General features: G+C 34.3%; 1 protein-coding gene across 1 annotated transcript; it reads right to left on the bottom strand.

Moving 5' to 3' along the window:
• Window positions 1-3,311: 3,311 nt before the first annotated feature.
• Window positions 3,312-12,447, bottom strand: rtn2b (reticulon 2b). Its single transcript, XM_031320477.2, has 7 exons — window positions 12,308-12,447; window positions 10,323-10,530; window positions 9,989-10,127; window positions 9,625-9,694; window positions 4,526-4,572; window positions 4,281-4,339; window positions 3,312-4,191 (listed from the first exon to the last, which is right to left on the bottom strand). Exons 1-7 carry the CDS (start codon window positions 12,318-12,320, stop codon window positions 4,080-4,082), a joined length of 648 nt encoding a protein of 215 aa, XP_031176337.1. The 5' UTR covers window positions 12,321-12,447; the 3' UTR covers window positions 3,312-4,079.
• Window positions 12,448-13,250: the final 803 nt, after the last annotated feature.

Genomic DNA, 13,250 nt, shown 5'->3' with positions numbered 1-13,250 from the left:
AATAGGCACATATATATCATATGCCTATTATTATATATATATATAATGACTATGTCCTGGGTGGCAGCCTCCCCTATTATATTTGCCTCTGCTGTTTACTGTTTTGCCAAATTTGAGCATTTTACTTTCCTGTTTATTTAGCTTTATGAAATGTATTGGTTTGGTTGCCTGTACTGTTTTACATACTTGAAGAGTAATAGGCCTTTTTCACGGAAGATATTTTGACATGTCACTGTAGAAAAAGCAAAGGTGTAAATAATAAAATCAATGATGGCTGAATCCCATTTAGCTGCTTCACTTTCAGGGTCCTAGTATTGATTATTCTGGCTCACTGGCACACTGTCATGACTTAGTGTGACACTTGAACAGAACATCTTTAATGTTAGCGACACCTGCACTTTTCCTATGAAAAGTCAAAACATCTGTTGTGAGAAAGAACTTCCAATCATTGTTATTAAAGTTTGCACAAGTAACAGATGCCATTAAGATTTACCAAGCCTTTTTAGTAAATAACCTTTTATTGGGGAGCAGCATAACAATAAATAACAATAGAAAATAATAAATACCTATGGAAATAAGACTAGATACAGATAAAAGTGACAACCATAACAGAAAAAACATTGTAGCGCAATGTAGGTTCAGCTCTGTCATGTCACTTACAGCATCTTTCTCGTCATGATTACACTTTTATTTTGTTGCACATTTTACAGTTACATTAAGTGACAAACACTGAGAAAAAAGGATCACAAATATGCCAATTCCACATCAACAGCCAAAAATAGGCAATAAAAATGAATATAAATATTTCTGTTAAGCGATATCAACTCTTACCATGGTAAGCTGTTGTGTGGGTGCATCTTTAAAGGGTTAGTTCCCCCAAATTACAGAAATACTTATTTTCTCCCTTACTTCTAGTAGCAATTCACATCGTTTTGATATCCAGGTTTTGAGATATCTGTCTATTTGCTGCCTCCTCAGCACAATGGAGGTTGTGTTGCTCACACCTTTGAAAAGTTAATTTTTTTTTTAACGGAACCTCTCTTTTCTATAAATCTTGCTGTTTTCATAGGGACTACTGTCTACCAAAGAAATAGTCCCTATGAAAATAGTGTGAAAATAGTTTTGTTTTTATAATTGAGGTGTACTGACCCCTTTATTTTTTCATTAAATACTGAAACTACCAAAGCTAATAGTGAAGCCCATAATGTGAAATGACTGAGTAAATAATTTCAGTTCATTAAGACATGTTAGTATGAATGCAAAGTCTGAAACACCAACCACTAGAGAGTACATGGTCACCAACAGCTAAACAGCTGCATTAAAATAACTGCTCACAGTTTTTTACACACTTTACTTTATGAGGTGTTTGTGTAATTTTAAGGTGATGATTTAGTTATGTATTTTTAGAAACAAACAATGAACATATTTTTGGTTGATTTGGAAAATGTTGACATGGACTTGTGTCAGCCACCAGCTGTATTGACATGCAAACATCAGATCCTCGCTGGAAGTATTAAATTGTTGTATTATGGACTGACAGAAATATCAAAGAGAAAGTTCTTGATTCAAATGTAATTTACTTGATCATTCTATCTTCAGGGTGTTGACATTGCCATGAAATGCGTAACACTGCATGTGATGAAGAAGTTGTTGGAACACTGCACAAGAGACAGAATAGTCTAAATACGGAATTGAATGGCTTTCCTTTTGCCTTGTTTTTGCAGTGACCTCCACCTCCTCATCAAACTGCCCCTCAAGCACTTTTCTCTTCGCAGGCTGTCAGCGACATGTTGTGATGCTGCTTCATTCAATGATTTGTTTTTAATAAGTGAAACCAGATGAGTCCATTGACCTATTTTTGTGTCTCAATTCTTTATTTAAATAACTGGATTTTTGTCTAATGTCTGATGATGACAATAAATATTTTACAAACGGTATTAAATATGTAGATTGTAGTTTTATCTACTGAAATGTCCTCTGAAGGCAGGTTATGGTGCAACTGGTTCACACACAATTATGCAGCTGCAATAGGATGCAGGTGGTGTGTCATCATGATAATTAGTTATAGCATTTTAGCATCTTAGTTAGCTCATAGTTTTGGTTTTCCTGCCCGCAACTTGAGTGATTTGGTTCACTATTTTCGGATGCAGCACACACACAGCGCATCTGTGTTTAGCTTTAAAAACCCACCGTACACTACATGCTCAGCACCAAATGTCAGACAAAGTTAGCAACTATCATAGTGAACCACAAATTTCCCTTGTTAAAGGGAGAGTGAATATTGTACTAACAATTGTCAGGTGGCCAGAAAAACATCAACAAATTAATGCTAACATTGTTCTGTGTTCTGTGTCCTCCACCCAAAAACGACCCCATAGATTGTTTGTACAAGCAGATTATTATAATTATTATTACATTTATTGTGGCAGCGACCCTTAGTGGCCGTAGTAATTATGATGTGAGCAAAGGATGAAGGCAGGGGATAGTGTAAAGAGCGAGTCCACATAGGGAGGAGGTTGGGGTGGATGGATGGGTTGGTCAAAGAAATACAGGACCTTTACCTAGGAGACAGCTGTTTGTTTCCTGTATGAAACCAAAAGTCAACATAAGTTATGTTACATACATAAGTTAAATTACGTAGCCTACTTAAGTTAAGTTACTTTCCTACTTAACTGAAAATATGTCACAAACATATTTATGTTAACCCAAACCATAATCCTTTCCTAAATCTAACCAAGTAGTTTTGTTGCCTAAATCTAATTGAACTGCAACATTTCACAAGGTTAACACCGTGTTTAGAACTGCAACTGTTATGTTTAGGTACGAGGATGTTTGATCTCCTGCCACCGCTAGGGGCACTAATTTAGGGTTATGGTTAGGTTGGTGTTAAAACGTAGGGTAGGGTTAGAGGGTAGGAACAAACAATATATGGTCGTATGGGTTGGAGGACTTGTTGGTTCTGTGTCTGTTGGTTATGTAAAAAGTGTTATGTTTACAGCTTGTTCTACTCCCCTCAGAAAAAAAGTGAATTAATGCAGCTTTAAACATTTTAATGTGCTTGTAGTTTATGCTCACTCACATATTCTGTTAATAAGGAGTCAGTGGTAAGCAAACCAGAGCTGAAAAAGGAGAACATATTGGATTTATATTAATTTGGCAGACACGGAGAGTGATAGTGTTTCAACGTTGTTCACAGCTTGTTTCCGTTGCCCTGAAACCAGCAGTTTAAACATAAGAGCAGCAATAAAGTTGCCTTATCTGCAAAGTAAAAAATGCTGCTGTATTGTGCCCTAAAGTGGTGTATTTTTGTCCTATTAATCAGTCCAATTGTAGTTGGAGTTACTGCAGGACAGCTGGAGTAACTCCTGGAGAGATTCTCACTTGTTAAGAGTTATTTTGTTGATGCACTTTGTACCTTTAATCACCAAACTACTGCAACAGCAGGAAGTCAGTGTTTGTACCTGATTAAATGCAATAAGCATGACAAGCAGAGGACAATGTTCTCATTATTTCTCATGTAAGTCTCTTAAAAGTTGTAAGGTGTTGCTGCTTAAAAGCTTTTGCTAATACTGCAACAATGTAAGCGCAAAGCCATTAATGTTAATTAATTGCAGGGGATGTTCATGTCAGATTTATTCTATCCAGCTAACAATATATGATGCTACATAATGAACGCAGCAATAATGCTTCACTGCTTTGCTATGAATAATTCTGCAGCTCAATAGGAACATGGTGCTCACTGGTTGTGAGCTAAAAATAGACCTGTTATCAAAGGAAAAAAACAGTGATATTCTGTCCCTGCTTGGAGTAGATGACTGTGTGAACTGGTTATATTAAACGCTGCTCACAAAAAGCAACTCAGTAAATAAAATTCTCTCCTCATACACTTCCACTCTTTCTCTGTGCGTGAATGGCAGCTTTGTTTTAGCTGTCAGGATCAATAAAATCTCCCATAAACAAGCATTATGGTGGAGAAATGGAAATTAACTGCCCCTCAAAGCAGCCCCACAGATGATGTACCATTCCAGCATTTTCCAAATTCCAAATCCTGGGTGCACTTCCAACACGCAACCAACAAGTTACTTTGACTTGGCTTTCTGTTTAGGGGCGGCAGGTGCAGCTGTGGGTGCAGGTTTTGGGCCGGGTGCAGGGGCAGGAGAGGGTCTCATTGAATCATGCAGACTGAGGCACCTGCAACAAAACAGGGGCATCACAAAAACAAGATAGTCATATTTTGTTGAGCACATAAAATAACATTATACAAAGAGCAGGTTACTTACAGGTTTTTGATTCTCTTTACAAAAGCTTTGACCGCTCTAACCATCCTCCTTATCCGCATCTATCACCAAAATCACACGCAGGTCAGTGCATTCAAAGCATTTCTGTATCTTACTTTTATTTCTTTGGTCAGAGAAGTCATTTCATTTCATTATATTTATACATTATATTACTAGTTTATCATTTCTCTTTTTGTGTTGCAGTTTAGTGAAGTATTTTGATTGAAAAAAATGATTGATACTCTCACCTGCTGCTTTTTGTACAACAGAGGAAGGGAGAAAACAAGGATCACAGCTGTTAAACAAAGACAAATGAGGAATGATTTCAGTAATATGGTACAGGTTTATTTTAATTTGTGAACTACAAAATGCTTGTGAATGCTGAAAAGATAAATTGCTAAACTGGATTACTGGCATGATTGCGTAAAAAGAAGAAGGTGAAGTAGTGACAATAGTTAATAGTTAATTAGAAATGTTTCAATTAGTATGAATTTCATTGAAATGTAGAAAAATATCAATAATTTATTCATCCAAAGGGGAAAAACTCAAGGTTCTTGTGAAAAGTCATATAAAAGTCAAAGTATAGTATGTCGAAACTTGTCATAGTATATTATGTCTAAAAAAATCATTAAAAAGCCATAGTACAATATGTCGGAAAAAGTGAAAAAGTCATAGTATAGTATGTTGAAATAAGCCATAAAATAGCATGTCGAAAAAAGTGATAAAAAGTCATAGTATAGTATGTCAAAAAAAGTGAAAAAAGCCATGGTATAGTATGTCGAAAAATAGTATGTCGAAAAAAGTAAAAAAAAAAAAAAAGCCATAGCATAGTATATTGGAAAAAAAACTCATAGTATAGTATGTCGAAAAAAGTGAAAAAAGCCAAAGTGTAGTATGCCGAAAAAATCCATAGTATAGTATGGCAACCAAAGCCATAGTATAGTATGTCGAAAAAAGTGATAAAAACGCCTTATAGCATGTCAAAAATAGTTAGACAAAAAACGCCACAGTATAGTATGTCGGAAAAAGTGATGAAAAAGCCATAGTATAGTATGTCAAAAAAAGTCATAGGATGTAAAAAAATTCGTTATTTAGTATGTTGAAAAAAGAGAAAAAACGCCTTAGTATAGTATGTCGAAATTAACTAGAGATGGCCCGATACCATTTTTTGCTTCCCGATACCGATACTGATACCTGAACTTGCGTATTGGCCGATACCGAGTACCGATCCAATACCAGTGTGTCATATATTTTATTATGTTTTAACAACTGTATACTACTATCCCTGTATGGATGTGATATTATTTCTATATCTTCGTTGTCAGTCTGGCTCAGGTTAAACTCTTTGTGAAACATGAACAAACACAACAAATGAATGCCCCAGAACTTTCTTTTATTATCCAGTTTGACAGTCAGTTATAACGGAAAAAGAACATAAATAAACTACTTTAACGTAGATTTTCTTTAGGGCTTTATTACGTGGTATCGGATCGGTGCATAAACTCCAGAACTTCCCAATACCGATACCAGCGTTTTAGGCATTATCGGAGCCGATACCGATACTGATATCGGTATCGGACCATCTCTAAAATGATCCATAATATAGTATGTTGAAATAAGCCATAGCATAGTATGTTGGAAAAAGTTATAAAAAGTCATAGTATAGTATGTCGAAAAATATAAAAAAAAAGTCATGGTATAGTATGTCGAAAATAGCGAAAAAAGCCATAGTATAGTAAGTCGAAAAAAGTGATAAAAAGTCATAATTTAGTATGTTGAAAAAAGTGATGAAAAAACCATAATATAGTATGTCGAAAAAAATTATAAAAAGCCATAGTATAGTATGTCGGAAAAAGTGATGGAAAAGTCATAGTATAGTATGTCAAAAAATTTAAAAAAGCCACAGTATAGTATGTCGAAAAAAAATTTTAAAAAATGATGAAAAAGCCACAGCATAGAATGTCGAAAAAAGCCATAGTATAGTATCTCGAAAGAACTGATAAAAAAGCCATTCTATAATATGTTGAAAAAAGTGATAAAATAAAGCCTTAGTATAGCATGTCGAAAAAAGTGATAAAAAGTCATAATATAGCATGTTGAAAAAATTTTAAAAAGCCATAATATAGTATGTCGAAAATTTTTTAAAAAGCCATAATATAGTATGTCAAAAAAGCCATAGTATAGTTAGTCGAAAAAAGTGATGAAAAAGCCATAGTATAGTATGTTGAAAAAGGTGATAAAATGTAATAGTATAGTATGTTGAAATAAGTCATAGCATAGTATGTCGAAAAAACTGATAAAATAAAGCCATAGTACATAGTGTAGTTTGTCAAAATAAACCATAATATAGTATGTCGAAAAAAGCCACAGTATAGTATGTCAAAAAAAGTGATAAAAAGTCATAATATAGTATGTCGAAAAAAAAGAAAAAACGCCATAGTTTGTATGTTGAAAAAAGTGATAAAATGTGATAGTATAGTAATGTTGAAATAAGCCATAGTATAGTATGTTGGAAAAAGTTATAAAAAAGCCATAGTATAGTATGTCGATTTTTTTTTTTATGAAGCCATAGTATAGTATATCGAAAAAAGTGATGAAAAAGCCATAGTAGAATGTCGAAAAAAGCCATAGTATGATATCTCGAAAAAACTGATAAAAAAGCCATTGTATAGTATGTTGAAAAAATTATAAAATAAAGCCATAGTATAGTATGTCGAAAATAGTTATAAAAAAGCCATAGTATAGCATGTCGAAAAAAGTGAAAAAAGTCATAATATAGTATGTCGAAAAAAGAGAAAAAAACGCCATAGTATAGTATGTCGAAAAAAGTGATGAAAAAGCCATAGTATAGTATGTTGAAAAAAGTGATAAAATGTAATGGTATAGTATGTTGAAATAAGCCATAACATAGTATGTCGGAAAAAGTTATAAAAAAGTGACAAAAAGCCATAATATAGTATGTCGAAAAAAGTGATTAAAAAAAAAGCCATATTATAGTATGTCGAAATAAGCCATAGTATAGTACGTCGAAAAAAGAGAAAAAAAGAGTATAGTATGACAAAAAAGTGATAAAAAAGCCATAGTATAGTGTGTCGAAAAAAGTGAAAAAAACAGTAGGGTATGACAAAAAGGGAAAAAAGCCATAGCATAGTTTGTCAAAATAAACCATAATATAGTATGCCGAAAAAAGTCATAGTATAGTATGTCAAAAAAAGTGATAAAAGTCATAATATAGTATGTCGAAAAAAGAGAAAAAACGCCATAGTATAGTATGTCGAAAAAAGTGATGAAAAAGCCATAGTATAGTATGTTGAAAAAAGTGATAAAATGTAATGGTATAGTATGTTGAAATAAGCCATAGCATAGTATGTCGGAAAAAGTTATAAAAAAGTTTAAAAAGCCATAGTATAGTATGTCGAAAAAAAGTTTAAAAAAAAAGTCATAGTATAGTATGTCGAAAAAAGAGAAAAAAAGTCATAATATAGTATGTGGAAATAAGTGATGAAAAAGCCATAGTATAGTATGTTGAAAAAAAGTTTAAAAAAAGTCATAGTATAGTATGTCGAAATAAGAAAAAAAAACACCATTGTATAGTATGTTGAAAAAAGTGATGAAAAAGTCATATTATAGTATGTCGAAAAAAGTTATAAAAAGTCATAATATAGATTGTGAAAATAATCCATAGTATGGAGTGTCGAAAAGAAGTCATAGTATAGTATGTTAAAAAAAAGTGAAAAAAATGCTATAGTATAGTATGTTGAAATAATCCATAGCATAGTATGTCGAAAAAAAGTTTTAAATAAAGTCATAGTATAGTAAGTCAAAAAAAGTGAAAAAAGCCATAGTATATTATGTCGAAAAAAGCCATAGTGTAGTATGTCGAAAAAAGTGATAAAAAATGCCAATGTCAAAATAAGTGATAAGAGAGACTGACATGAACTAAAAAATTTTCTTAATCTATTTGTACTCTTTATTCCTAAAATGTAGGTCTTCAAACTAATAGCACAATAGAGGATTTGACCACTCACCCTTCTGTCTTCCAATCTTTCACTTTCCACCCTAAGCTATCTGACCTGACACATTTCCATTTTTTCGTTATTTTGTCTCTTTCACTTAGGACCTTATACAGGACCTCAAAACTTAATGAAACATGTAGGATTCAAAGAATCAACATTCTATCTTACAATCATGCTCTTATCACCCTAAGCTAACTGACCTAACACAGAAGTTTATGTTTTTGGCATATTTGTCTCTTTCACTTAGTATATTTGACCTCAGAACTTAATGAAATATAGAGGATTTGAACAATGAACCTTCTGTCTTCCAATCACTCTCTTATCACTCTAAGATATCTAACCAGACAAAAAGGTTCATGATTTTGGCATATTTGTCTCTTTCACTTAGTATATGATAACGGTAGTATATTGGACCTCAAAACGTCCTCAAACATTTAAGATTTGAACACACAACATTCTATCTTCCAAATTCTCTGATCACCCTAAGCTATCTGACCTGATAGGAGAGTGTATGTTTTTGGCATATTTGTCTCTTTCACTTAGTTTATGTTTTCGTAAAAAAGTCATAGTATAGTATTTTTAAAAAGTGATCAATAACACATAAACAAACAAAACTGATAAAAAGTCATAATATAGTATGTCGAAAAAGTGATAAAAAGGCCATAGTATAGTATGTCAAAAAAGTGATAAAAAGTCATAGTATAGTATGTCTAAAAAAAGTCATGGTATAGAATGTCAAAAAAAAGTAATGAAAAAGTCATAGTATGGTAAAATTATATTACAGTATGTCGAAAAAAGTCATAGTATAGTATAGCGTAGTATTGTAGCATTTCAAATTAAAAGATGCCTGAAGATGATTTGAAGATTGCTCCATTGACTTTCAATGTATAAAATAAATAATGAACAAAGCTTAATATTTATTTAATAAGTATAAATAGTTGAAAAATACAAGCATAAATGTCCTTAAAGCGCTAAACATTTTGATTTTTGAATGGCTTTTGTAGCTGAAAGTATGCAGTAGTGGTAGGCAACCCAAAAACGTACAGATTAAGCGGAATAATAAAGAATCTTATAACAATACTTTGAATGCTGCTGAATTAGCATTCACACAATTACGTTCTCTTCAGCATCTTTGACTTTGAAACAGGAGACTTTTCACTTTGTGTCCTCTATCTTGTCAAAGTTGGTCTATTTTAAAATTTAAAATTTTTTATTTTAAACATGTCTATGATATTTCCCTAACTTTTACTGAGTAGTTTTGGTTTGCCTAAACATAACCAGACCGTAATCATAGAGGTGGCAGAACAGAAAACTCTGGATGAAGAACTCACCAGTTATCACCAGAGTCAGTCCGCTGGTTAAAACACCGACATAGGTCAGCAGATACAGGAGCACAACAAACTGAGGAACAGCAGAAAATAACATGATTGTTAAGTTCATGCAATAATACTGTATTAACAAATGAGTCCCTGTAATGTGAAGGGGTTGATTGTACTGCAGATCCCACTGAGAATCAATACCCCCATGCAGCTCTGAGAAGTTGATTTAAAACTTTGGGAAACTTCTCACAGACACATGCGCATACAAGTTGACAATACACTACCTGCCTACCTTTTATTCTTTCACTTTTTTAAGTTTCATGAATCAGTCTGTGTTCATACATCATCTGTCATTATTGTATCATCACACTCAGACCTTAATAGAGTCGATCATGCTCTCGATGAAAAGCAGGCGTTTGATCTCTGTGAAGGCAAATGCGATCAGCAGCACCACCTCCTCTACCAGCATCACCGTCTCCTTATCTGTCAATGAGCTGTCATTATCCAGATACGACCTGGGGGCAGAGACACAGGCCTTTAACAGCACAAATGCTGAAGTAATGCTGAAAACAATCAAAGCCCTATATTTAGCCACAAGTGCAACGTGATTGAAATTATCGACCCATAGAGAGCAGCGCAGCAGCAATCAGTGTGGGCTTGAAGTTGGAAAAACACACAAATGAGGTCTGGAAAAACACTGACAGACTCACTGAAAAGGGTGGACCCCGGGGTTCCAGCGCAGCAGCTCCAGCAGTTTATAGTAAAGACGGAGGGTGAAGGTGACACTCATGACACCCAGACAGATGTGGGACAGCACAGTGATGGCACTGAGCTGAAACAGACTGGCCAGACTGATCACCAGCCCCGTGAACACCACACCGGTCCTCCTCATTTTCCGCCAATACACCAGATCCACAACTGTACACGTTAGAAACAGAAGATGCCAGAGTGAATGTATGTATGATTGACAGAAATATGAAGTTTGTAGATCATCTTCTACTCCATACTCAGTAAGGCCTTGATCAGTTAGATAAGGTACTCCATTTTGTTTTTTAAATATAGTAATCAAAGTTTTTATTTTGGTGACAACTTGTGTGATAAGCGATCATCTCAAGGTTTTATTGTGCATCACCAGTGAAGGAATGTTTTGTTTCTTGCTTGCTTTTTTTTTGCACTGACTTGATAACTCCTCGTACTCCTTGTAGCACTTACAGATAGATTACAGAAGGGTGAAGAGAAGTTAACTGAATTGCAGTGGAGATGAAAAAGTGTAAAGCTGCCTGGTAGTGATGAAAGCAGTGTCTGGAGAAGCACTGTCACTGTATTGTTTTTTGGCTCTGCATTTGAATGGTAGATCACACAACCCTGTTGATGTGAGTTTTAAAAAGAGACTCAGACTTTGTTTGAAATAGTTCAGTACTACCAAAATTCTATGAAAGTGACACCACTTGAAAAAACAGTGAGTGTATGTGATTCTAACAAATAAAATACACGTTGTCTATTTGGCTATGTTGCAAGAAAAAAAAATGCTTTTTTCTATTTAGTAGTATTTAGTTCTTTTCAGTACAACATTTGTGAATCTTTACAATGTTGGTATACAGTTCATGGCACTAATCTGGGGAAACTCTTGCCTCATATTCAAATTAAGGAGTAGTATCATGGATAGATTGCTTTCCTTTAATTTTCTATCTCAGTCTTTTAAATGTGTTTTTTTAATTTAATTATATTTGCCTGTTTATCTGTATTTTTGCTTGTTTTAACTGTAAGGTGTCCTTGAGTGCTATGAAAGGCTCCCATAAATAAAATGTATTATTATTATTATTATGATTTTGTTCATCTTTCTTCTTGCCAAAAAAGAAGATATTATAGGATAAAAGATGCATCTGCATGAATGCGTTGCTTTTAATAACCATATTTCTAAATGAATAATAAATTAAGGAATTATCATACCATGAGTCACAGTATGATATTAGATCTTCAAACATCTTCAAATAAACCTCCTAACTGCAGTGTTAATCTCAAGGTAATTATCTGATTAAAACAAACACTCAGGAGTCTTACACCAAACATGAACACACACAGATACACACAACAACAACTTGTCTTCCAAAACACCATTTACAATCAACTGAGGCATGCATTAACACACACGTAACTAGACTAGCAACCCATTTTCATAATCAGATTTCCAGAGAAATACATAGGTTCGGTGAACCTTTTTCAGATTTATTTTTTTAATGGTAAATTTGGACAAGAAGCTGGAGAGGTAGAAACGGAGACACTCATACTTGTGCTGTTACACCTACTGTATGAAGTCATTGTCCAAGCATAGTATAACCATACCCTCCTAATAACATTTTTTTTTTTTTTTTATGAATAAAAATATCATCTAAAGAAACTAGCCCTGACAAGAAAACACGTATCAGTCTTCTATTCTTATGGGACAATTTGGACCTTTACTAATGAAACAAACAAACAACATTCAATCAGCGATAGGGTCTCATTTAGTTAAGTCCCATCTGTCCTCCAAATGAACGACATGCAGTATTTGACTGGTCATCCTGTCTGTATTCACACCTGCTCAGCAGAGGGGTAAAAATAACCTCTTCCTCCTCCACCTGACAGCTGGACTCTGACCAGATCCCTGTCTGCTCTGATTCAGTAAACCTTAAGCTGTCGCCATTTATTTCCTTACGTTTGGTGGCCATTTCAGCGATGATCCTGCTTGCTTTCCTCTCTTCCTTGTGCTTCCACTGTTGGCTCGCACTCCAGGCTTTTTTTGGCCACCCCAGCTCTGTCAGCAATATAAGGCCTGGCTGGCCTAATTTTATCCTGTATTGGATACCCCCTGTTTGGATTCAGACACACACACACACACACACACACACACACACACACACACACACACTGAAATTGGGAACCTGAGACATCTGCATGTACATGTCCCTTAGCTCTCAGAGACTCTCATGGTACCTCAGCCAGTTGGTGGTCAACCTGCACCCAGAGGCCTTCACATGCAGCCACGTCAGTGAAAAAAAGCTTTTCATGTAAAATTCATCACCAGCCAGGATCAATAAGAACACAACCAAGTATGTAGTAGGCTGCTATCTCCTCTAGCATTCATGACAAACTAATTACTTTACAATAGAGCTTGAATCAATAACACAGCATATTACATACAGCATTATTGAGATGCTTCACTTATCACATTTTAAATGCATGCCACAAAGATACGCAGACATTTTTCTCTGCAGAGTTCATTATGTGAGAATGATATAGCCTTTCATTTCAGCTCCTGCAATGCAACACTATAACTCCCATCTAATAGTTAAGATATTGATTCATTCTTTAATTTGCTTTCAGCAGTTATCTTAGAAGCAGCTGTTACCATGTCTACTGAAAATTACAGTATATCCATCTTATTATTACAGGTATAATATATACTGTATGGTACAGACTATTGTAGAGGATATTTATAAGCACTATATGTGTACTATTATTGCATGTCCTTCATATTGGTTTGCCAAAATTCCTCTAGATTAATAATGTTGCTTCAGAATGACGTGGCTGCTCAAATTCATGGACCGCTGTCTAACAGCACATTTTGCAGCTCTAAATAAAGATATTGTTCTGCTTAT

This window comes from Sander lucioperca, chromosome 13 (assembly GCF_008315115.2).
Source record: "Sander lucioperca isolate FBNREF2018 chromosome 13, SLUC_FBN_1.2, whole genome shotgun sequence".
Lineage (NCBI taxonomy): Eukaryota > Metazoa > Chordata > Actinopteri > Perciformes > Percidae > Sander > Sander lucioperca.
The sequence above is the reverse complement of the archived record's forward strand: the minus strand, read 5'-3'. Positions and strand labels throughout refer to the sequence as shown.

What these genes read in the sequence shown, in the direction of transcription:
- rtn2b (XM_031320477.2), bottom strand. An exon ending in CCCGGGGTCCACCCTTTTCA is followed by an intron (nt 10,128 to 10,322) that starts GTGAGTCTGTCA and finishes CTCTGCCCCCAG; the next exon opens with GTCGTATCTGGATAATGACA. An exon ending in GCATGATCGACTCTATTAAG is followed by an intron (nt 9,695 to 9,988) that starts GTCTGAGTGTGA and finishes GCTGTTCCTCAG; the next exon opens with TTTGTTGTGCTCCTGTATCT.